General features: G+C 45.0%; 1 protein-coding gene and 1 long non-coding RNA gene across 3 annotated transcripts in view; both read left to right on the top strand.

The window, feature by feature from the left end:
• Positions 1 to 17,343, top strand: part of LOC132912671 (uncharacterized) — a 116,966-nt gene extending 99,623 nt beyond the window's left edge. Inside the window, exon 4 of the long non-coding RNA XR_009659252.1 lies at positions 17,325 to 17,343. This is a non-coding gene — a long non-coding RNA (uncharacterized LOC132912671). The remainder of the gene's footprint in view (positions 1 to 17,324) is intronic.
• Positions 17,344 to 17,947: 604 nt separating this feature from the next.
• Positions 17,948 to 26,580, top strand: part of LOC132912645 (homeobox protein prospero-like) — a 43,384-nt gene continuing 34,751 nt past the window's right edge. The window contains exons 1-3 of one of the 2 annotated variants that reach the window (XM_060970245.1): positions 17,948 to 20,826; positions 21,783 to 22,268; positions 25,814 to 25,968. In XM_060970245.1, the coding sequence (XP_060826228.1) occupies positions 18,289 to 20,826; positions 21,783 to 22,268; positions 25,814 to 25,968 (3,179 nt within the window). In that variant the 5' untranslated portion in view covers positions 17,948 to 18,288. The remainder of the gene's footprint in view (positions 20,827 to 21,782; positions 22,269 to 25,813; positions 25,969 to 26,580) is intronic. The other variant, XM_060970246.1, reaches the window with a different exon arrangement.

Raw genomic sequence — 26,580 nt, forward strand, 5'->3', positions numbered from 1 at the left:
GGAGAACGGTGATTGGTAGTAGAGGCATAGAATGAGAGAGAAGTAGAAACGCGGATATCGAGAGAGGAAGAGAGAAACCGCGATAGAAAGGGAAGGAGGGATTATGGTCGTGAGTTTGTCGAGGGACGATGGCCAGGGACGAAGAGGGGTAACTCAAGACGGGTCTAAGTGAGTCTTCCGGTCGACAGGCAATGATAGCCCTGAGAACTGACCCGACCCCCGGATATGTGTTGCGCATATATGTGGGGACACATACATGGCAGCATCGCAAACGTGTCACAACATTGTCCGCCTCTATTCGGCCCGGACCTGGTCATCGTAATAGCTTATTTCGTAAATCGGAGATTCGTAATGGGGTACGCACGCGTGACGATAGGTAAGCCAGTATGCGGTCAATTCGGCATAAGCGGTTTGCATGATGCCGAAGAGTTTCGGCTGTTGAGGTTACGAGGTGAACGCCAAAGACCAGGCTATTAGGGATCGGACGATGAACGCCGTTCCCGAATAGAGTTCATTCGTGTACAGCGACCGTGCGATTCGATTTAGGCCTCTGCAAACGTTTATGCGAACGATTTTGTTCGAAATTATCGATATTGAATACGACGATGAGAATTATCGTGTTAAAAAGCTTTTTGGATTATGGGGTGTAACAACTATGGTGCGATAAAAAAGAGTTTAATACGGTGTAACGAAGTGGTAGTAATCGGTCGGTAGTTGGAGTAATTATACTTTGAACGTCGAGATAAAAGAATCGACGATAGAAATGTAGGTGTATACATAAGTATTTGATACCTCGGACAGTGCCGTACGAAGACATTTCTAATACGTACGACGTACAACGCTTTGATATATCGAAATAAAAATTTACCTTAGAATTTTGCTTCCTGGTTTTCAATTCATTAAAATAGTAAATAATATAATTCGTTATTAATAAAATTGCAAAATAGAATATATTAGGCGAAATCGTAATAATAATCGGTGAACGCAGATTTAATTTACGACGTAACCATACTGCGGTTCGTACTAGACTTTAGAAAATCGTTGATAAAAGTACAAACAGTAACAAAAGTGTTAAACAAAACAGATTTAACTGCTAGATATTTCCAGTCTCTTTCCAGATATTTTGTCAATATTCGAGATGCACGAGTATCGTCACATTCGAACAGTTTGAACAGACGCGAACAGAAGACAGATTACACGACACTATAAATCATGAAACAGTGACATAACGCCTCCTACGCTAGCTCGCGACCTCGTAGTTGTCAGATAATTAGCTCGGCCAACCTTCGTAAGAATCTGCTCTGCACTAGAAATTACGCAACCGCCAGAGGAAAATCCCTTGAAAAACGATCATTTTTCTCTGTTGTAGGATTTAAAAATTCATCGCAATATACGCCGATCTTTCAGAATGAACGCTGAAACGAGAAATACTCGGAAGATAACTATCAGACTGAGTTTCAGTTAAATCGCTAAAGCAGTTCGAAGGAGCGATCCTCCCCCCCACTTACCTCTTGGGCGTCCATTTAATCGTCTACTTCGTAATTTTAATTTGTGAGAACGACGTCTCATTAACACCCGGCCGACCATTTGCCGCGTCTTACTTATGTTCGACTTAAAGCTTAATGAGAGCCACGCGGTAAGTTCGTGCCTCGTGCGCTTAATGACGTCGAAGGTATCAGTTTGAGGGGATGACGAGGGACAGGGGAGAAGGGGATCGAGCTTTAAGGTCGTAGGACGATCGATGGCTGGAGAGCACGCCGGCTAAAGGAGTCATTTGTCTTCGTAGCCACTTTGCTTGTCAAATCGAGCCGGCCTATTATTACGGCACAGCGCTGTTAGACGCCTTAGATTTAAACACGCCCGTTTTAAGCTAATATCCTGCCGCCTCTGACGCGGCTCCACTTTTCAAACACGGTTAACCCTTTTGAATAGTGGCGCGCGAGCGCTGCCGCTTCGATCGCTACCCTGCCATTCAGCCTCGTTTGTTCGAAATTTGGCGACGCTTGCTCGTCACGATTTGTAATTGCCCCCGTTCGATCGGTGTGTTCAACGTTGATGGCGAGATCGTGCGTGGAATCTTATCGCGGTTTGGCACTGAGAATTTTAATACGAATAGGACGTAGTGGGGTGATTTAAATTAGACGACTATTGGGATTGTAAATCCCAGGGAAATTAAAAAATATAATTATACAGGAAGAAATGTCTTTAACGAAATATATTTGTACTTTGGAATAGGTTACCGCTGGGATGAAAAATATCTAGTTCATAAATTTCATTATATATATAGTACTCTTATAAAGTATCAATTTTAAATTTTCTTCCGTCTGTCATTGTAGCGTTATCGTATCTTATAAAATCTTTTAAAATGCTTGTTGGTTAAAGCGTTTAATTTGTGATGATTTTTAAAATCTAATTGAATTGTATTAAACTTACAATTTTTAACTATTAGCATAAATTTGAAGGTAAAAGTATCGGTAATTCTCAATAATAGTATCGTAGTATTAAATACACGGGTTCGTAAAACGAAGTTTCACCACAGAGTTCTCTATATCGTCGTGTCATATTTTCCCAGAATTTCAACGTTAACGAGACAAGATTAGCCGAGCTATTTAGAGACGCGGTATCCAATAAATAAATTACCAAGCACTTACACGGTGCTTCTATACATTGCCCACAAGCCAACGCCGTTTCCCCGTTACTGTTAGGAAGAAGACAGTCGGTATTTTCTCGAAATCGCGAGCGAAGGATCGTTCTGGGTCATCTCCGTGGATGAACGGAAACGTTGAAAAACATTTTTCCCTTTTTACAAGGCACGACGGCGTATGCACCAGCGTACAACCCGCTAATTAGCATTCTCATTGAAAAAGGCTTTTCTCGAGCGAGGCTGAATCCTTAGCTCGGCGAACATGATATGCGCGGGGAATCACGGATCTCGAAAACGAGGAAAGGCCCGCGCACAAAGGGAGTAGCAAGGCTTGTACTGACTTGCGGAAAGAGGCGGTCACGCCGCGTTTCCGAGTCGCTGCCGGCGCTTCTGCTTATTTACTAATTCGGAAGCAATGTAAATAATCGCGCCATCACAGCCGGACGGCAATCACGGCACGAATAGCCCGGTGTCTCTCAGGAGACGAGCTTCACTGACCACGTGGCACGACGAGAAAGTATAGTCGAGAGGTATAAGCGAGACGACGCAGGTGTGACGGGTCAATAAATGACCGATTGTCGCAATCGTCCAGGTGTATCGCCTTCCGTAGCATTGTCAACAAGTTCCGGATCTGAGATACCCGCCTACGTATCTATCTCGGGTAATACGGTCCTCTTTTTCTCTCTTCCCTTCGACCTTTTCCTTTTTTCCTTCCTTTCCTTTTGTTTTTATTCTTTTTTCTCTCTCTTTTGTCCTTTTTCCTTCTTTGTTTTGTTTCGTTGAGCCAGAGCCACGCCGAGCGCGAATCCGTGATCAATTCATTTTCCAACGACCGCGGCGAGCGCGTGCATTCAATTTCTTAATGAGGTTTATTACACTCCACTCTTTCTCGCTCCGCCTCCCCTCCGGTTCACCCTTTGCCTCGCCCTTACGTCTTCCTTTGTCCCGCGCTCTTTTAACATTCGCGTTTGATAATATTTTTATTTCCCTGTTATTCTCACGCCCCAGGTGTTTCCATTGTAACCTCATTAACATTGCCGCAAACTCGATACACTTTCGCGCACCCTCTCCCTCTCCCTCTTACTCTCTTACATACGCATTCCCTCGAATTTTTCTCGCTGTCTCGCGACCCGCGATGTTTCGGTACATCGGGCGTTGCAGTCTAGACCGTCCTCGTCAGATTTTCCTCCGCGACTCGCAGAATCGTTATTTTTACACCGGGGATCTTCCCGTGGGATCTCGCGAACCCGGGATAGGAACGGCGATACCCTGTCGTTCGTTCCTGTCACGTTATCTCGGCGACCGTGCATCCAGCAGCGCTGGCGGAAACTTTTTCCTGTTCTTTCTGCGCGTCCACCGTCCCGCCGCCCCTTCTCGTCCGACTCTTTCTCTTTCTCTCTCTTTCTCTCTTTGACTCCCTTTTCTTTCATGTCCTGCCGCAAGGTCTCGTTTTATAACCACGTAAACTCTGTTTAATTAACGCGTGGACTGAAAGAGGAGGAATTTTCGATGTAAGCGGCGCATTGCACCGCCGGTGCATAAGGTACAGCGCGCATTGCGATGATCCTATGTCGGTGATGGAGTTGGTCGAGACGGTACGCGCCGTGTGGAGGAGTGGAGATGGTTAGAGGTCGGTCTGCAGGGGTTGCAACAGGGAGGACCGTAATACTGGTGCCGGTGGTCGTAACGTTGATGATGGTGGTGGTGATGGCGATGGTGGTAGTAGTGGGTACTTGAGAGAGCTCGCCGTTTCCCTTATTCCTTCAATCAACGTCAGCTGGGGAGGCGAGTCTAGTGTGTACCCTGAGCAAATACTCGCGTGCTCCGCACTAGAGCAGCATAGAGCTCAATGACTACATCATCCACGAAGGTGGTGGTTAGCTAGACGCGCCTTTGCCCCATCCGGTCAGACAGTCATCGAAATCGATTCTTTCCGTGATATAAACGGCCAGCTCGCAAATACCGGACAGTATTATAGTAAATACGCGGTCCGTGGTTGCATGCCGATGACGCGATCTCGAAATATAGTAAGACGCGACTTTTATGCGAAACATACACCGATTAAACGGTAAACGTACGAAAAAACTTAATGCACAGTTAGAGATCATCCTCTTAAAGTGTTATTAGTGATAATCGTTGCAATTAATTATTTGTAAAGTAACGAGTTATAAAAGAATAACAGACAATGCTAGTAAAAATACTCGCGCAAGAATATCCAAACCGAAGGAAAAGTGTCGATCGATGTCTCGTGATAAATTTGTCCAATAAATTCTTCAATCGCTTGTACGTTCTACCGTTGAACCGATATCGAATATCAGCGAAATTAACGAAGCAATCGAATCAAGGAGATGAAAATGGAACGAGCTTTAGGAGATTCGCGTCCGCAGAGTTCGTGAAACGTTCGTCCTCCCTTAAGCATTTCCTTCGTTAAGCGCATCGTATGGGTGTCGATGTCTCGCGTCTGGAAAGGTCTCGTTAAAATAGGAAGGAAGAGGGCCGGATACACGGCGGTTACGCATGCATCATGGGTCGTCTAAACAAGCTGTTTAGACGACTTCAAGTTAACCCAAATTGACTCAATTGGATTAACCGCGCCGTGGCTCACCCGACACTTGGGAACCGGCCTGTACCGGCGTCACCGTATCCGCGAGAGAGCCAGTCCTTTGCTTCTCATGCAAATACGCATCGCGTTATTCCACCACTTCAGCCCGTTTCTCTCCCTCGTTTCTCGTCCGAGTCCTTTTTTCTCACCCGTTTCGCCTGTCCCCTGTGCCCTCCTTGCCTCGTTCGCGAATTTAGCTGGTTAGCTGAATTGATGGCGTTTGGGAAAATTGCCTCGTCTACGCTTCGTACGGGGCTATCAGAGAGGCCCTGCTCTCACAAGGAGACCCTCCGCGTCTTCTCCGTTCGCCAGCCGTTTCCCTCTCTGTTGCTCCGATATCGGCGGGGGCGATCTCTTCTCCGAATAGCATCCACAGCGTTGCATCACGAGCACATTGACGCGGTTAGGCTTTACAGAGGCTCTAGGCCGAGGCTCTTTCAGGAGAGTATCGTTCGGTGTGCATGCAGACCGGACCATGTCAACGCGGACCACGAAGAGTCTTCCGCTCCTCGAGCCAGTTTCGCGTGTACACGTGACGTGCTGACGCACGTCGTTCTCCTCTGTCCTGTCTCTCATGTCAATTTGCGGCCGAGGGCCGCGGAAGGAAGAGACAGAGCAGTGGAGAGGAGGAACAGGAGGCAGAGCGAGCGGCAGAGAGGCGGCGTAGGAGAGCCCAGAGAGGCTTACGTTAAATCGTAGGATCGAGGGAGTGTTGCGTGGATTGAAGTGTCCGTTCCTTGGCTAACCGTGGACCCCATGCGTATATATGAGTAATACAAATGCAACCTCCTCCACCTCCATCGGCCTCGACGCTCTGTGTTCTCTGTTTCTCCGTGTCCCCCGACTAGCCTTGTCTTTTATCGTCGTTGCGCCCGACCGGGCGGTCTTTCTCGCTCCCTTGGGCCGCTCTCCGCGATATATGGATCGTCGGAAGTCACCTTCCTCATTATCATACCAACAGGCTCGCTCGCTCACTCGGGCACAGCCTTCATCCTGTGCCCTAGTCACTTACGGTTCGCGGGTGACCAACCCAAGTGCGAGCTACTCCAACGTCCGACGATCGGTAGGGTGAACACTGGATCGTTCCAGTAAGCCGCGAGAACCACTGGCCTGGGGAACAAGACGCAAGTCCATTATACTCAATCACGGCGTGATTGGCTCAAACGATCGGACCACCGCTCGCCGCGCGTCGTTCCACGGAGATTCGCGCGGACGTGCCGCGTTGAGTTTCGTAACGTCAAGAAGGAAAGATCCTGCTCTGGACCGCTTCTCATCGCCCTCGAGTTTCCTCTTCCCGTTCATTTTTCTCTCGTTTACTTAGACAAAGGCATTTGCGACCTTCTGATATTCCAGTTTAAGATAACTCGCTGAATATCTCATCTCAGAAAATAACATACTGCGGTTTGAAAATCTTCAAGTAAAAATTTTGAAATTATATCGGTAACTACTTTTAGTAAAACTTTTGGATAGTTGGAGGAAAACGATATCATCACCGTTTTCTTGATATATAAAAATACAAATTTACAACGAAAGCAATCAAATTACGAGAGTTAGTATCGTTATATCGAGTAAAGATCTGAAATTAGTTAAATTCATTTAGAGCAGGTAATGTCTGATTCACCTAGGGAACATTTGCTTTTTTCTCCTTCTTCTGGAAACACTTAGCTTCAATATCATTCTCTTTTTCGTTTCGAACGATCCAATCGTAATTAAGAGAACCTTACAGGTTCGTCAGTCTCCAAACTCGTTAGCATCCATCCGATAAGTGGAATCGCAGTAACCAGGTGTTTCCGATTTCGAGAACGATCAAAGGTGTGTCCCATGCGAATGTAGACCAAGGTCCAGCTGCAACAAAAGGTCCACGGCACACTCTAAACTACGCAGACCCCATTTCGAGTCTATCTATTCTCACATCTGTTCCGCTAGATTCGAAAGGTGACTTTCCATCTCCAGTCTGATCTATCTTTCCAATCTCTCTATCTCTCTTATACTCCCATTATGTTTTTTATTCAACCATTCCCAGGCAGATTATCAGAGAACTGTGTCGAAAAAGACGAACGAGAATCGCTCTGCGTCCGTGGTTCGTATCTCTCTCGTAATCGGGCTCGTGGCGAGCTATCGTGCACGAGCACCTTAACGACTTGAAACATAGCCGTTTCTTTCTCTCGTTTTTCTCCGACTGGACAATAGCAGACAGATATTTGCAGCGGCTCGTATCGAGACTTTCGTCAGCCAGGGCGCAATGTATCTTTCTTTTATTCCCGTTATTTCGAGATGACGATATAATTCGTAAATAACGGCTAGAAGAAGCGGAATCGTCGCTTCGTTCGTTGGCATACTTTTCGAAATTGCCGTGACTTCGAGACAGTGAGGATACGTAGTACGATGATCGTTGGTCCGAGCCAAACGCCGCGAGCACGGTAACTTTGGCAATTGAATATAATTAAGTAATCTCGGTACGATATCGTGGAGATGGTTGGACGACAGGAAAAAGCCGGTGCGGCGAAAACTGGAGGGCAGGTTGGCCGACTGCCATAAGGAGGCCTCGCCTCGAAATGCCAACGACAATAACGCCGATAATCCTGCAGGCTCCTGCTTGCCAATATGCTGCGGACGTATCTACGTAACTGCCTCGAAAAGTAGCCCGTGGCCAATAAAATGCAAACAGGGAAAGACCGGGAATCTGTCGTTAAGCCTCCTCGATCTGCTTCACCGCTGATTACTCGACTCGCGAATCTGGGACTCTTGCTTGGCATCGGAGAACGAAGGAGGTGGAACTCTTATTCCGAAAACTCCATATTCCACAGGGATGGACCAGCCTGGCCAGTTGTTTTCCACCGAATCGTGGCTGTGGAGGTGGAAATTATTGGCTGGGAACTATCAGAGATTATTTACATTCTGATCGAAACTCGTCGACTGAACGTTGAAATTAGTTTTCCGTATAATTTTTTTCCTCTTATATCTTGTTTTACATATTATCTTCTTTGTTTTTTGACTAGGTAGGAGTAAAGTTTTACAATGCATAGAAAATAGCAATTGCTTCCGAGCATTGATAATGGGTAATCTTCATGTGTCGATATCTCGCTATTTTTGATTCTTGGCGTTTGGTTCTCTCGTTTACGAATGAACGCTGTTGATGTAATGGTATATAGTAATTGACAGTTACAAGAAAACAGGAAAAAGGGAGATTAAAAGATTTACATTTTTGCAGTAGAATTCCAAAGGTATTAGGTTTCTAAATTCTAAAGAAATATATTCGAATACTTCGAATTACTTTAATAAATGTAAGCTATTTCGTTCGTTAATTATCATTACATATGTATTCTATTTGTATGCGATTTCCATTTACAGCTATGGAAATAATTTATATCTTTCCAATGTACTTCTTCCTACTTCTTTGTAAGAATCCATTCTCCTGTTCAACCATCACGCAATTTACTTATTCTACTCAAATACACAGCAATTTTCTAGCAACTGATTCTCCTTGAAACTTTCCCACCAATCGTTTTCTAGAAATCAATGATGTAACGCGACGTTTTTTTCCATAATACTTGTTTTTGCGTTCGAAATTTCAGAACTAAAGTGCGGAATCTATAAACATAACAATATGTAAAACAATTCCTACACGAAAATCGTGCAACGTTTACGATAGCAGAAAGATCCTAACCTAAATCAAAATTTAAAGTATAATTAGACAAATACGTAGTTCCTAAAATCTGCTCGATATCTCCTAAATTAAAAATCGTGATTTTCAAAGCAAGTTTTGGAAAACTGATAAAAGGTGATAAAAATTTTTAAGTTTAATCTAACATCATCCTTTTTCAATTCTACGTAACATCGTCAAGTTATTGGAACCTGAAAAATTCGTGTCGCTACAATATTCTGCACACACGAAACTTAAGAAGGAAAATTTGCAATTTGAAATGAAAATGAAATTTGCAAATGAAAATTTTAAAAAGATTTCTAACTCACCTGGTTGCTGTGTCCCTTCAATTCTTCGAAACAGTAAACATTTAAACGTACTTAACGCTCGAGATGTTTCTCCCCTGCTAAGCGATCCAACGTACGCTGCTTCGTGTAATTATTAGCAACCCTAAGACGAAACGGTGTTCCGAGCACCCTTATCTCGAGCGTATCGGATCGAACAGAATAACATGGTGTCGTCGAAGGGAAACAGCTAGACCGTTACTCCACCCAGGCACGAGTCAACCGACTGGGTCGCGTGATTCTTAAGACGTTGGAAAAGTAGGGGTTCGTTTGTGCTCTAAGACGTTAGAGCGACCTCGTCAGGGGTTCGAATAATGGTAACAAGAAGCCAAAACGTCGGTTACTCCTCGTCAACGGCAGCTGGCACGCGCTCCTTCCAATTCCTAAGGAGACCTTTCCTTCTGTCTTCTTTGCCCTTCTCCGCCTTAAGTCTTGAGCGCGCGCTGGGGAACCAAACTAAGAGGGGAAGCCAGTCTCGAGAAGTTACCTTACCTGAATCCAGTTGGGGATACCTAGACATTTAAATCGGGGGACACCACCCGGCGGAACCACCTGAATACTAGCAAGGGGGCCTTCTTGATCTTACAGTGGCGTAGAACTTAAGGGCTGTTTCTCACGAGACGATTACGTTTTCTTGATTTTCTTGACATTGAGATCATTCGGATCTTTATATTTCATTTCTCGTTTCGAGAACAATTCAAACGAAAGATCACGCACACAAAAGAGGATCTTTTGATTGTCAATAATATTCCGCTAGAATTTGCATTAAATACTACATTTTATCAATGTTACGTTAATATTAAAAATCTTAAAAGTTTTGAAGCGTGTTATTCACGCGAGGATTCGTATCTCGTTTCATAAATATATCCGATTCGCTTGAAAAATTAAAGTAGCGGAATGTTTCAAGAATGGCGTGAAAGTTAAATGTTCAATGAATGAATAAATGGCATGAGATTCTTTGCAATTTTAATCATTTCAAATGAAAGAAAAATATGAGCCAGAGTAACAAAAATGTCATTTAAAAAATTTAAGTACTTTCGATTGTAATTTATAAATTTACGATGGCTAAAAGTCAAGGCGATACAGGAAATGTTTGCAAATCCAATCGAAATCGTAAGTTTAAATGTCCCACGAGATTTCAACGACCGTCACAGCGACAGGGTAGCGTCTACGCTGTTGAGGGCAAGGACCGTTGTTCCTACTTCCTTTCCAGAGGGAGGACGAAGGGCACCGTAGGATTTTTTGTAACTTTCAATATTAGACGTTAGCGTTTCCCACAGAGAGAAGTCATGGGAACACATTGAACGAAAGGCCGCAGAACGTCTCGTGGAAATTCTTCAGAGAAGATTTGCGATTGCACCTTGGGAAGAATTCCCCGTATAAAGGATGTGCAATGTGCGTTTAAATCTTCCTCTTTCTTTGACGTTCGAACCTTAAATTCATACGATCCCTTCCTTAGGTATTTCGTGCTATAGAGTATCTTTGGTGACTGTTGTATCAAAAATTCGATTTATCTTGTTCCTATTTTTTCCCCATGAAAAACAACGATATTTCGATCGATCGCCACACAAAGCGGCAATTTAGACAAAAGAAATACGTAGAAATTCGTTCGACGACAAATTTCAACACTCGACGCTCGCCCTTTAATTCACGAGATGTTCGCTGATCTTTCTCCTCTGCTTTTCGTAATTTGCAAAATCCGGTACGTGGTATAACGGCGGAGCAATGTCACGGACAAATCGGACCGGTATTCCCATTCATCCAGCTAAACCAAAAAATTCCAGCATCATCGAGTCCGCGGCTCGTAAAAGTGGCGCGCTCATTATCGCTCGTATTATCTGTAACGCAGCATGAATGGCGACCGAAATCGAAATGAAAACGCAGGAAAGGTCATGCTCGCGTGCCAGGAATAACACGGTGGCCGTGGCGTTGACCCACATTGTTTTTGAAACGCGATTAAACTCATTGGAAACGACCGAAGGTAGATTAATGGTCCTGGGTCGCGTAACCGTGCGCGGAAAGCGAGGTAAAAAGCGAAACAAATTTAACGAGCTGTGAATTATGAAAATCGGTGACAGGCCGCCGCTTTTAAATGCTCTTTCTCTCTCTCTCTCTCTCTCTTTTCCTCTCTCGCGTGCCGATTCTCTCCACGTTGTCTGGCTCTCTCGCGCTTGCGAAGTTTGGTTTGGGCGCGTGCCAATGAATCGAAACGATTCGAATGCAAAATAATAATAAAACAGTGGAGGGTGTACGGCGCCGCGGGTGTGACGTCGGGTGGACGGGGGAGGAGGGCGGGGTCGGCAGCGCATTAACGCAATTAACCTCCAATTAATAACACATCAATTGACACCCGGTCAACTTGTTGCATCGGAGCAACCCGATAATATGCAGAACGCGTGTGAGCCGTGTATATACACATACGAGTCACCATGCTTCTGCTTTCGTATGCGTGTATCATTCTCTATATAGAACAGAATAGCTGCCTCTCTCTCTCGCTCTCTCGCAGCTTCCTATGTCCATGTGTTATTCCGTCTCGTGATCTCCGCGACTGTCTGCCTGTCCGTCTGTCTGCTAGTCATGTACATACGTGTAAATACACATTGACGATTAGGCGTCATGAAACGCTGATGCGTTTGCATGTTTGCGAATTCCTGTCACCAAAGGGGTTGCTACCTTCGTCCCGGCTGGTGGATAATAACGAAACGAATGTTACAATAATTTACTATGTATATCGAGAGGGAGAGCGATGCATAGCGATGCGTGCGTGGTGTACACGCAGAGCACCACGATGGACATGGACTGATGACCATAGCCGGGTTCCCATGCACAACCCCCTGCGAACACTACGGCCACATGACACCTACAGGGGGTGGAATTCCGATACACATGCCATTGCTGCGTCACCTCGACAACACCATGTGGGGTACGCGCACCATGTGATATTCAGCAAGTAGGAGCTTGGTAAACCTGCTTGCGCTCATGGTTCGCGGCTTCATGCCGGAAGGAAGTCGTTTCCAATCGCAAAGTATAAGTAGTATTGTTTCGTTTTCGCAACGGGTTCCGTGCTGGTGGATCGCTTTGTTTCGCGCAACGATCGACCAGTATCGAAACCAACGGCACGTCGACAGGAGACTTTCGAAATCGAATGGAAACACCGAGGAAAAGGGATCAGTTCGTACCGTTCCGATGTCCTTTTCCTCTTTCTATCTATTGATCTTCCAAGTATTATTTTCATCGTGAAGAAAAGATCTGCTCGAAGAAGCAAAGATCTTTGCCCGATAAGACAGTAAGAAAGAAATTTTGTTTCGAGCATAGGCTACGCCGATACCGCGAGTTTGTTCGTCTTATAGCGATTCCAACAGTGTGTTTGGTTGTCGTTCGGTGGTAGGACAGTGCAGTCAACGCGAAAGAATCGGCGCGGTAACAGAGCAGATATGCCCTCTTTCTTTTCATCGATGGATTCATTAAAAAATTTCGATTCGCGGTATTCCCTTTGAAATTTCATACAAGGTCGATAGAAACCACGTAATGGACGGTAGGAGATTAACGAACGCTTTCCTCGCCCCGGGCTCTTTTGTGTTCCGGTCTCTTCCTTAATTACCCGAGCTATAGGTGGAAGTTATCTGCGTCGATAGTTCGAAACAATGGCTACCTTAGATTCTAACCCCTTCTCGATGAAAAATCTTCGGGAAAAGTTCACGAGATTACAAAGCCGGTCTTTTGTTAACTTTCTCGTATAATCGATAGTTAATTTTTAATGTGATATAGATACCTCGCTAACTCGCTCTTTATATTGTTCGTTTTTAATTTACCTCGTTGCGTCTCATGCATATTCTTTTATGCTTTTTTCTTGACAATTCTTCCTCCAAGATTACGTTTATTAATATCGTTGAAATCCAGGACAGAGTATTGAACGAGTAACGAGCCAGACAAGTCGGTTCCAACCAGCGATTTTCTAATCTTGTATCGCAACCCCACCGGCATGACCTGCAATCACCCCTTCAAATCAAGTCACCTGCTTAAACGGTAAATATCGCTTGACGCACAGGAAATGGCTGTTGGTGGTTCATCAGACTGTTTTCGTCTCGCTCGAAGATGATCGATGCGAGTGTCATTGCCCATAGAAATACAGGGTTTTGTAATGACAAAGTCACGTTCGTTACTCTCTGGCTGACGTGTTTTATAAACTCGTACGTGCTTCATCATTTCGTCACATTTCGCCAGGAATTATAAAATCGAACGCGCAAACAAAACGATTTCAATTCGTTCGTTTTGTCAGCAACGTGATATATTTATCAAACTTAATAGATATCTTTACTTGCCGATATTTGCGAATGATAAATAGAGGATCAATGATTTTTCTAACGTCGACACTGCAAATCTTCGAAAAGAACAACGACGGTTTATTAATAACGTTTCATCGGTAATAATTATAGATCGCGAATGTTTATATAAATTCTACGTATTTGCACAAGTAAAAAATACAGCCTGGCCAGAGATCTTATTTACTCGTTAAACGATAATTAGTCGGTACTATACCTTGGATATTTTATATATTTTTGCAAATTATATGCGTTTTGATGACCATCCATTAAGAAATTATTTTCTGGAGACCGCGTCGAAGTAACAAAAAGTAATTTACTTGGGAATTGAACGAAGCGCATCTGCTCGATATAACATACATCGACAATGGGGTCACGAAAGCTTCTCGAACACATCGCCACGTATAATACACGTTTCTCGCGTGTAATTAGCCCGGCGTGTCTACTTCCGAGTCGAGTTGGTGGGAGAGTTCCTAAAACCATTTCCGGTCGGAGCACCTTTTTATTCTGACCGTCCCACGCGTAACGGCACAGGAGGGAAGTGGCGATCAAACGTAGGAAGAACAGACTTTGCTGACCCCCCTCGAAGCGTTACGTTCTTCGAGGCAGGTACGATCGTAGACGTTATCGAGCTTGAGACCATATGTCACCCTTTCAACCAATAAGAGTAAGATAATTATTGCTGGGGAATAGTATCCCGGAACAGAATGTCTTTTTTTACGAGAAACACGCTGGAAAATATCTTCAGCTAGTACAATCGTATACGTTATTTTTTCAAAGGTTTACAAAGTAGAAGAACATGAAGATTGTAATTTTTCGATACGAATTATTCATTATGCCACATGTCGATACAATCAAAGCGTTTAATAAGGAATATTCGAATGCATTTGTTATATACAGAACAAGATATAGAGATTGTAAAAAAATAGTCTGAATAATAAGAACAAGTTTCTATTATTGGACTCTTTTACTTACTTATGCACTTGCTCGTACATAAAAAATATAACTTAGTAAACACGAAGCTGGCACCCCGCTGGGGGTAGCCACCCACCTGCTATATTTATTTTATTTTATTTTTTTATTTACCTATGAGATATAACACTTAACCAAATGTCCTTCAGGACAAATTGTAAAAACCAAAATAAAAAAAAAAACTTGCTCGTGAACGAAAATGCGTTACGAATGATGCAGACACTAGTTACGACGTAAATTCGCTAGATAGTGAACGAAAATGTTAAATTTTCCAATTGCAAGAGCATCTTTTCATTTAAAGAGAATGATTCAATTTTGTTAAACGTATCTGATAATGAAATTTTGGAATAGATATTGCTCGACGCGTATAAACGTTCGTGGAAGACCATGGTCATAAAAGACAAGTGAGAAAAAAGTAGGAAAAGTGGGAAAGAAACACGCGATGGAAGTAATCCCTGGCGATGCCAGAAGTGGCAAGTCCTAATTCAATTTTCATTCGGCTCCGAGTCCTTTGTATCGATTCGACGGGGTAAACAGAAACAGTGGATAATCGTTATTCAATTAGATGCATCGACGAGGCAAACGAATAATCGATGAATTCTAAGCTGCTGATTTCCAACCCTCCTTGCGCGATCGCGCGAACACGAGAGAACAGTAGAACTGGAAACGAGCGTTCGCGCTCGCGCGCCCGCATACGAGTTCTGCTCGTACCGGCCGAGGGGAAAAAGTACAACGATTCCATGCTTTCACCAATTCGCCGCTTTTGCCACGTGTTGCTATATACGTATTCCTCTCTTTGAACCTTCTTGTCGCTTCGTGAGCCACGCGTATATATACGTCTAGTCTCTCTTCGTCGATATACGTATAGGGGCGAGTGCTCGTGTCCTCGAACGCAGGCGGCTCGTGCGTAGGCAAACTATGGAATATGTCAGCCTATTGAGCGCAGGTGCTTTAAGCTGCTCAGCTGTTGCTTCGAATCTCATGTACATTCGCGCGGCTGTGTATCACGTTGATATTGGTGCACACTAAGCATCGTACCGTATCGGCCATCCGCGTGCGTGCAAACGCTGAACCGACTCACGTGTTTCACCCACGCACTTATGCGTATCGGCAATTGAATGGTGAAACGATCGGGCCCTCGCCTCACCGCGAGCATCGTCGTCGCTCAATGAATTCGTTGAACGACCGTCGATTATCATCCATCGACGAAGTCGTTTCCTGAGAACGATGTCGTGGAAATAATTTACCCTTGTTTGGAGCGAACAACGTTCGCGTTAACGTTTTGCCAGGTCTACTTCTACTTATCCTAGGAACTTACCAATCGAAATACGTACTCGTGTTGCTTTCGAGAAATATTATTGTTTTACGCTTTTATAAAATATTCAGGGATAAAAATATATTAGTGGCATCCTGAACAACGTTAAGTTTTAACTCATAAGTAACTCGAACTTCGTGTGTATTCGTTATATCATAGCAACGAGGATATAGTATCTCAAATAAAAGATACCTACACAGATGTACGAAACGAAAGAACATCATAAATCGATAGTCAATTTTATATAAATTATACGGAGGATGAACGATACACTTCTAGATAGGTACAATCTAAAATAAGAGTCTGAAGTAATTTACAAAAATAGTTTAAATGAATAATTCAAACATAGCAAAACCTAATAGTTCAAGATGCAAAATTATTTCTAAAAATGTAAGCATGTTTGAATCATCGAGGAAGCTTTGGATAAAATTTGTCTATTAAATCGATTACAGTAATACGATTTAATAATAATATAGTTTCTGCACAACTTTTTATCCTTGAGTTCGATTAAAACAGACAATGCATCCAGTTTATGACGGAGGATTACTATCAATTACTTTTTTGTGCATCTTTGTCTCCAACTATCGATCAACGACAGGGTGTAATTGAGAAAGAGTCGACTTGCCGGAACTGACTACGTTCTGAATAAGAAATTCAATACAAGTAATTTTCTTATGGTCTTTCCATGGCCATCCTCGTCTTCGACAAATCCTGCAGTTCGCTGTACTTGCAGTTTTTCTCGCTAGAACTCTCGGCAGAAGACTTCGGCAGACAAAGTTAAACCATACCGTTCTCACTACCACTCTATTCCTCGTCTTGTAGTCATGATCGATTACTAGTATTTTTAACTGGTAACACTTGCTATTCTCCCCGTGCACATTCTTCTACGGTTACGTGACATGATCGTGCGTTGAACCGATATACTTATCTCAAATATACGAGACCTGACAGAGGGAAGAATTCTATTTCCTATGTAAATCTGTGCAATTTCGACGGCTATATAAAAAGCTGATGAATTATAAATCACCTAGTACCTTATAGAAATACCTTATCAACGAAATCAAGATAAGATTCACAATGAGAGATAAATATGTTTTTCTTTTCTCACAAAATTACTTTTTTACTTCTTCAGAGATTTGAAATTTAGAACGTGTTAAATATTTCCTCTCTGAAATTTTCTCCATTTTTCCCCGATTTTTTCTATTTACAACGAAGCCATCCTTTCCTCGTAATTAAGTCTGTCTATGTGGTAAAATGAAGTGAACGACAATCGTATATACAGTCTCAGACGCTTTTATCTACGGAAGTCGAGAGCCTATATACGGAAGGCGTTTAAGCTAAAATACGATTCACGATCGTAACTTTTCTAAGTGTGGAGTATCGATCGTGTATCACTATGTATAAGCGTGATCGAACTCGGTGTTTTTTTTTTTTTATAGGGGCGAAATAAGTAATGCATATCTTGGTTTGTTTGTGTTTCAGACGAATAAGAAGAACCGCGGGAAGGAAAATCGAGACGAGGGAGCGAGGGGCACCGAGCCCTTTGGCGAGCTCGAAGGATGCAGCTCCCAGGCGGGAGCACGAGAATTCCGCCCGCGAGATCACCGGCCTCAGTTCTCGTGATCATCAACGGAAGTAACATCGTATCGACTATCACGAAGAAACGTAACGGCAACGGTAGACATAGTAACGAAAACGACGGACCTGGTACGAATAGCGGTAGAGACTTAAGGAAAAGTAGAAACAGTCCCGAGAACGAGCCGCGTCTCCTTAAAAGAAATCGTCATTGTGAGACGAGGACGAGTCGCCGACACCGAGTCATCGAGAAGCCCCAGCTGTTGGCGTCAGCTCCAAGGCGGAAGGAGCGGGGCGAGGAATAGTGAAAAGAAAGTAGAGAAAAACCGAGGAACGACGGAAGAAGAGGAAGAGGAGGCGCGAGAGAAGGAGAAAAAGGTGAAGAGGAGGAAGCAAGAGTTCGTCAGGAAGGAGAAGGGTGCCGACGTCGTCGTCGTCGGCGGCGGCGGCGGAGGAGGAGGAGGAGGAGAAAGAGGAGGAAGAGGAGGAAGAGGAGGAGGAGGAGGAGGAGGAGGCGGCGGCGGCGGCAGAGAAGGAGGAGAAGAAAGAAGAAGAGGAGGCGGCGGCGGCGGAAGCGCGACGGAGGAGAAAGAGGTGGAGAAGGAAAAGGAAGAGAAGGAGAAGGAGACAGCAAAGACGAAGAAATTCGAGAGGGGAGAGTGCCGGCGATCAGAGTGGGGAGGACAAGGTAGTAGAAGGAACAAGGAGAAAAGACGGCTGTGGTAGGGGAAACGGCGAGAATAGAGTAGAGAAACGGAGGCAGCGCGCTGAGCCACGAGGGGCTATTCGAGCGAGAAGGGGAGGGGTGACAAGGAACCCTGGCGGGGAGGGGACGCGGAGGCCTTCGGGGGGCCGACCAACCAGACGGCCGATGATGTCATCGGGGGAGGAGACCGAGTATTTCGCCCCCTACGGAGCAACTACGGAAAGCAAGCAACAGCGACTCCAGAAGAAGCAGAAGCGCACCAGACAGCGCGTGGACGCCGGCGAGCCGCGCAACAACTACTCGAGTATACCGCACTTCACCTCCCGGCCATCCTTCCACAGCGGTGGTCTGTACGGTTCTATCTTCGGCGGCAGCGGACCAACGCACCAGCAACAACAACAACCGCAGTCGCAGCAACATCATCAGTCGCAAGCGCAACAACAACAACAACAGCTTCAGCAGCCTCAAGCTGGAGCGGCAAGCAGTCAAGGTCATTTAAGCACAGCTACCACGGGTCCTAGCACTCAGCAGCATTCCGCCCACGCGGCTTTTGGCTTTTTCGGGGCACCGGGTTACGGCCCCGCCAAGATGTTGAACGAGCTACTCGGACGACAGGTCAAACAGGCCAGTGACGCTGGTGGCTCACCGCCAGAGGGCGGCCACGGAATGACTGGTGCCGGCATGGACCCCGCTGCTAATTTGCAATCCGGTGCTGTAGTTAATTGCGACGATCCCGCCACCGCCGAGCTCACGCAGCACATGCTCCGCGATATACTCCAAGGGCGCAAAATCTCCGCGCTCGCGCTGCAAGAACAGCCAAACAACAACAACAGCATACACAGTAACAACAACAACACCACAGCGGATCTACTTAAATCTCAACAACAACATCATCAGAGCTCTCAACAGCATCAACAACAAAACAGTGATAGTGCACGTAGTGGAACAGTGCAGAGTGGTGGAGAGGAAAGTGGTGATGGAAATAATGTCGTGAATAACGCGAATCACAGTGATCGTGATACGGTGATGCCGGGCGATGCCGAGGATAGCGCCGAGGACGCAGCCGCAGCCGCACGTGCTATGGAAGAGGCGTTCGCCGAAGCTGGTATGGAGCCCGGAGCCAACCTCGATGGATCCGATTGCGAACAGAGTTTACCTCCCAGTCCCACGCAACCAAGGTCAGGGTCCGTTTCCGTCAAGGAGGAGATACAGGACTCGTTAAACATCAAACGTAGTCCCAGTCACTCTCCTTGTCCGATCGTGCCCAAAACCGAGACCAGCTCGCCAACCACGGAAACGAAGCGCGCTCGTGTCGAGAATATCGTCAGCACGATGCGTAGCAGTCCAGCGCTTCAAACTGCCACTGTAAACGGTTGCAAGAAACGTAAACTCTACCAACCCCAGCAACAAACGGTGCATCACGTCCTCCAGCACGGTGTTAACGATACCATGATGGACGACGAGGAAGAGAGCGAGGAGGAGGAGGATCCTTCGACGATCAGGCAAAAACGCGAGGAAAAGGATAACCTCCAGACACAGCTGAAAAAGTTGCACGAACAATTAGCCGTGATGCAGCAAAAGTACAATGAGCTTACGAGTAGAATCGATTCGGACGCGAGCGAAAGCATCGGTGCTCCCTTAAGTCCTCAGCCACCGCTCAAACCACCGCAACCTCATCCACCGCCGTACAACGGACTCCCGGCCCTCCCAACCGAACACCCACACGCCGCGGCAGCCGCCATGTATCACATGGGACAGAAACTCTACCTCGAACAGCAACAAGCTGCTCTGGAGAGGATGAAGCAGCATCAGGAAGCTACTGTCAGGCAACAGCAGCAGCAACATCAACAACAACAGCAGCAGCATCAACGACAAAGTTCTCCACCACCGCCTCCGAGTCAAGCACAGCAACAGAGTCAAAGCAATACCGGCCCGTCCACGCCGCAAACACCACAAATGCAGCCAGCCAGTACGCCTCTTCAACATAAAGAATTCCAGGAAAGGATAAATGTTTTTAGAAGTACAGCGGCCGCAGCTAGCTCGTCGGGTCCTCACATAACCGACGAAGATCTACAAAGTTTGTCGGATACGTTGAAAGCAGAGATCACCTCGTACTTGACGAATTTAATCGACAAAGTGGTAACAAGGTTCATGCAACAGAGGAGGTATCTTGGAAATCAAAGCGAGGCGGCGCAAGTCGCTGCCGAGCAATTAAACAAGGACCTTTTGTTGGCCAGCCAAATACTCGAAAGAAAATCACCCAGGACGAAAGTAGTAGATAGAGGAGCACCGCAACCACCCGGTGGCCCAAACGGGCCACGGGGGCCCCACAATGGCGGGCCCCCACCTCCACAGTCTACGGGTTTCCCACAAATCGGGTCCATGGGTGGTGGTCCTCATGGCCCACATTCTGGCCCCACGGAAAACAATCTTAACCAAATGAATCAACTGCCCTCACACGTGAGGTCCTGTGGCAGGATGTTTCAGACGCCAAAACCGCCAACGATGTACAGCATGGCCTCTATGCAGGCACAGCAACAACAGCAACAACAGCAACATCAACAGCAACGCGAACATCAGCAGAGAGAACAGCAACAACGCGAAAAATATTGTAACTTGAGGGGCGACGAGAGAGAAAGCAGGGACTCGGAACAGAACGAGGCGCTCTCCCTCGTAATGACACCGAAAAAGAAACGTCATAAGGTAATTATCTACTTTTTATCTTCGATAAAAATACCGATATGTCATAAACGACCGTTCGTACAAGTAAATTCACTTGTTGCTTCCTCGAATAAAACCTCGAGTCTTTGATCTATAATCGATTATATCGATCGTTATTACAACTCAATATAATTCGAAAAAGTATTATATAAAGTACGATGCATCAATGAAAATATTTTCAATCCATAATATATGCAGTAAATTCTATTTGTCAATAATATTGTTACATGCATATTTATATACGTAGTATCAAGTAGAACAAGTAAAACAATTTCACTGACGAATATTTCAAATTTTGTTAATTATTATGTTAACATTGTATGTTCGTTAATATCGATAAAGAAGATAAAAAACTGAATTTCCACTGCTTCGTATTCCAAATTTATAATTTATATCGATCGTTCCATTCGTCCGTAATATCGTACACGCGATATTAAGTAGTAGAAGAAAATAATTTCATCGACGAGCATTTCAAATTTACTATCTGTACCGTTAAGTTTGTTCGTCAGTGAGAGTGTACAAGTACTGTTAATATGAAACAGAACAAAAGAAAAGAAATGAATTTCACCGATACATATTTCAAATTTACACTTTGCATTTGTAAATTTGTAATAATTTTGTTCGTCAATATCGTTGAATGCTTAATATAGCGTAGAGCAAGATTCTGAATTTCATCGACGAATATTTCGAATTTATAGTTGACGATAGTAATTTTATTCATCGATGCATCGCATACTTGATATTAATTAGTATAAGAAACTAAATTTCACCGACGAATACTTCCAAATTATAAATGCTAACGTTGGCTTTGTATACTTGATGTAAAGTAGCATCAAGCATAAAGAAAAAGCATAATTCTATTCGTCAGTGAATATTTATTAGTTTTAAGTAGGATAAGAGACTGAATTGCACAATGGTAAAATCGAGGCATCAATTAGTATTTCCCTCCACAGGTGACGGACACGAGGCTGACGCCGAGGACGGTGTCGAGAATCCTGGCCCAGGAAGGTGGCGGTTCCCAAGGAGGCAGCGAAAGTCCACCGCCCCCGCCTCCACCGAGATCGTATCATCCGCCACCACCGATGCTGCCAGTGTCCCTGCCAACCAGCGTAGCGATACCAAACCCGAGTCTTCACGAAAGTCAAGTGTTCTCGCCGTATTCACCGTTCTTCAACCCTCATGCGGGTCACCCAGGCCAGGTACCACCTCCAGGGCCACATCACTTACCCGCGAGTCCTCCTGGTGGAGGCGTAGATGTCAGGGATTCGCCTCCACTGCCCCATCCGCCATCTATATTGCATCCTGCCTTATTGGCGGCTGCCCAGCATGGCAGTCCAGACTATGGACATCTCAGGATGGACAGCAACGACCGGCCCAACGACTGCAACTCCGACGACATCAGTTACGACGGGATTCAGCCTACAATATCCTTTTCTAATACAACGTCGTCGAGAAAGAAAAAGAAAGAACGAAAACCAGAAAAACAGATAAAAAAAAACGTTCGTCTCGATGCCTTTGGTAGACGAGAGTTGGAGAACGTCCAGAACGACGTGCCCCAAACACGAGGGGTAGGCTATTTGTGTAATAGTTAGCGAACTGTCGAAGTTTCCGCTCGAAAACGGATATCTCTCTGTTTGTTAGAGCAACAACAACAAGCGCGGAATCTCCGTCGACTTTGTACCTCTGGTAATATCGCGAAGGGACAGCGAGTCTGAACGTTCTCCAAAGAAAGTACGACGGAACTTTCGATATTAAATCGGCAAGTAGCGTACGGTCAGGACCGCGCTTTTAAAGAGCTGTATAAAGAGACGAGCGAAAAAACGAGCGTCAAAAAGTGGTAGGAAGGCGAAAGAGTTGATGACGATGCTTAGGAATGTGTTTTTTTCGTTTCTTTTCTTCGTGTACCTTTTTTCTTCTTTGCCTCTGTAGAAGGGAACACGGGTGTGTGTGAGAAAGAGAGAGAAAGAGAGGGAGAGAGAGAGAGGTTGGAAACTTTGGAAAACAACGCGGATTTCTACGAGAGAAAAAGGCAGACCCGCCAACAAGGAGAAGGAAATCGGCAGATAGAGAGTAGAAGGAAGAGTGGGTGGCCACGGGGAGGCTCAGACGAATGTTAGATTAGTTTGCCACGGAGTTAGGCTAATGTTGGCTGCACCTACGAGTAGAGTTTGTCCGGCAACAACGCGCGAGGTCGAAAGTTCTTTGCCTACTCGGCCCACCCTCGGCCTCGAGACTCACCCAACTTCGCAAGCCAATAATCTGTCCCGCAATTTCGGAATTTAACCGCGGAAACGAGAAAGAGAGAGCGAGAGAGAGAGAGAGAGGGAAAGAGAGAAGGCGGTCCGCCAACTTCTCCTCGCTAACGTCTCCTCAACTTATCGTAGATAAGCCACTTCTACTACTTCTCCGACCGTATGAGAGAATTCACCGTAGAAACTCCATTTCTACAGGGTCAACTTGCCGCCAACTATATTCCTTACGCTAGATCCTCCAATATCGAATTGTCTATTAAACCATATCGTTTTCGCATATCTCGTCATTTTCCCGCCTTTTATCCAATCGAGTCGATCATTCTTCGAAAATGTTCTTCGAATATCCTTTCGTTTTCTCTTTGTCTTCTTTCTGCCGTTTCTCTGTTCCATCGATCATCGACGCGCTCGACGAAGGATAAGAAAAGAACACTTGGACGCGTTCCCTTCGATGGAAAACCGGTCACGCAAAACAGCCAGAGATGTACGCATTTACAGAACGGGGAGGCATCGGTGACCTCGTAGTACGCTTTGACTTCGTAAAAATAGCCGGCGAACGGACGAAGTTAAGACACATCCTTCTCTACGATCGTCTGAAAGCGTGATCAACAGGCGCGAAAAGTTCAGCAGCTAGATTATCACGCATGACCCGGCCGGGTAAGGTAGCTCCTCGCTGTGGCCATTGCTGCTCTCACACTTACCGAAAGCACTCGCAAATATATCGAAGGGACCTCGCGTTAACCAGGAAAAAAAGAAGTCGCGCGGGGGCGTACGGTAAACGCGTCGGCAACGATGCAACGTCGCTAGAACTGCATCGGCGTGTGTTGGTCCGGGTCGTTCGATCGGCAGCGCGGCGTTCTTTGCCGCCTTTTTAGTCGGCCTTTGATGTAAAATCAATGGCGCATTTTTTTCACTCCCTCCTCTTGGGGTAGGTCGAGCGCATGACCGCGGCGCAACCTGCTGTTCACCACTCGCCTCTGGATTCACCCTTGTCTGTTGCTGTTCCTACCGGCCTTCGACGTATCCAAATATGCTTTTCACGCTGCTCGACTTTCTTGGGCGAGCTACGTTCACGGCCGAACGTGTTGGTGAACGTTGGTGAACGCTCATCGCCGGGGCTGGTGAGTGCGACGATAGGGTAGACAAACGTTTCGGTATACGGGCTTGGCAAAGAAGTTGTCGATTATCGAATTTTGTTCTATAAAAAATTAACGTTACGTATATGTCTATGATAGTAGGTGATGTGCGAGACTAGCAAGAATGCTTGAATCCGAGTAATCGTAAATAATTTTAAGACAGTTTCTTCCATTCGATACGATAGCGAGTAAATACGTATTACCATTCGTCTTCACACCGATTCCCAATAACGTTGTATCGATAATTTTCTTTGTATTCATAGATCTTCTTTCCATCGTATTCGTTTTTATATTTTCTCAATGCATCCCACTGGAACGTTTCTATCGAACAATTCCTTAAAATCAAGTCACACGTTTCTGCGCGTGTTGAAAAACGATTTCATGATCTAACGTGGTTCTTCTGTCGAACAAAAATCACCGGTAACTTAATCGTCATCCACCGCGACAACGTGTACCTATAAACGCTATATCGCTGGCTTTCTTTCCGCTTCTTTCTCTTCAATGTTCGAGGTGTGCCGATTACATAGCATAATAAGCACGAGACACGTAGGTGCGGGCCGCGCGTTGAGAGGACCAGCTCGACTAATCCAGGGGTGGCTACACGCCGGAATAACCCTTATTACTGTCTGGCATCTCGTTATCGCTCATCGACGTTACCGCAAGCGCAAAATGCGACGCGCACCACGCGTACACGTTTGATGCGTACGGCTACACTTGTCAACTCGTTCGCTCGTGAACGGAACGACTTCGCTTGTGCTGAGAGTTCGCACGCTGACGGTAACACCAATGACGATAGACGTCCATGAAAATTGTAAACGTTCCGCGCTTTTCCCGTCTCCTCACGGAATTAGATGGCTTTCAGCGGATCGAGTATCCGAGAAAAACGTTGCACAAATTTCATGTGATTATTGTCACTCTCTATTCCTCGTTGTATATCAACAAGATCCGCGTTGATAAAATTACCAAGGTGAAATTAATCGGACAAGTTTGTTATAGGGCTGTCCTCACTGATAATGTCTTTCATGATGAATTTATTCGCATTAACTTTCAATTGTATTCGTCTCGGTTAAGGAACAAATAAGAGACGAATTTTCGATTTGTTCGAAAGGGGATGGATTTCTTCGAGAAGCATGCCTTAAGGCATGGACGAACTGCGGCAGATTGAACACACGGATTAACCAAATAAGAATGCGATGAAACCACATGAAGAGATCCTATTACCGATAAGGAGTCGGTAAGGCTTCCGTTGAGGATACGGCCAATCGTGGGTCAACCTCGGTGAGAACGTTCGAGCCCTACTACCCTCGCGACATCCACAGCTTGTACGATTTCTAATCCAATTTGATACGAAGGAAACACGATTAAGTTTGAGATATTTGCGTACATAGGAACAGATTGCCGTACAGAACGTCCTTTTTCGGATCGACGACGTTACTTACGACTTTATCAAAATCCATGTTTCTTCTTTTCTCTTGATAGAAAGATAGGACACGTAAAATGGATGAAATATGTTCGAAATATGTTAAAAATTCATTTCAATGGTCGTTTGACAAGCAAAAGAGTATTTCCTTAACCACGGTGAACTCGTCAATGCTGACACCGATACATCTGAGGAAGGCGAAGCTGATGTTCTTCTGGGTCAGGTACCCGTCCTCGTCCATCCTCAAGATGTACTTCCCCGACATCAGGTTCAATAAGAACAACACAGCGCAGCTGGTCAAGTGGTTCTCCAACTTCCGGTGAGTACAGTGACATTGTATTGAGAATTTACGGTTAACCACGGAAGTCGAAGGATTGTTCCAAAGTTCGAGTAACGGTTAAGATTCCGTAGCATGTGACGCTGAGATATCGTAGTTATACAATATCTTCTCCATGCGTTTTAACACGTACATGTTCAGATTTACCAGTATAGAAATTTAACAAATTACCAACATCGATTAAGGATCTTAGATACGTTACGCAAGAATGACCCCTTAATCGTAGTTGGATTAATTTGTACGCACATAAATCATATAAATTTGTTGCAAGACAAAATAACATAGACGATTTGAACATTTATTTAAAATATATCGAAATCATAAAAGGTAATATTAAAAAGAAATGACAAAATTTTTTTTTCAAGCTTCAATGATAACGTACGGGAACGATCCTTCGATCAACGATTGCATGCTCGTTATTTACCAAAAGAGAGCGCCGATCATCGGTAGCGAATGAATTTGCATAACATTCCCCAACGACAAGAACGACTCTCCTGTAAGGGCCGATCGTCGATATGAGATATCGTCGTCTTGGAACTCGCAAATCTGGGAATCAACGAGGAACATCGTTCTCGATTGACATCGTGTTGCCAC

This window comes from Bombus pascuorum, chromosome 12, assembly GCF_905332965.1.
Source record: "Bombus pascuorum chromosome 12, iyBomPasc1.1, whole genome shotgun sequence".
NCBI lineage: Eukaryota > Metazoa > Arthropoda > Insecta > Hymenoptera > Apidae > Bombus > Bombus pascuorum.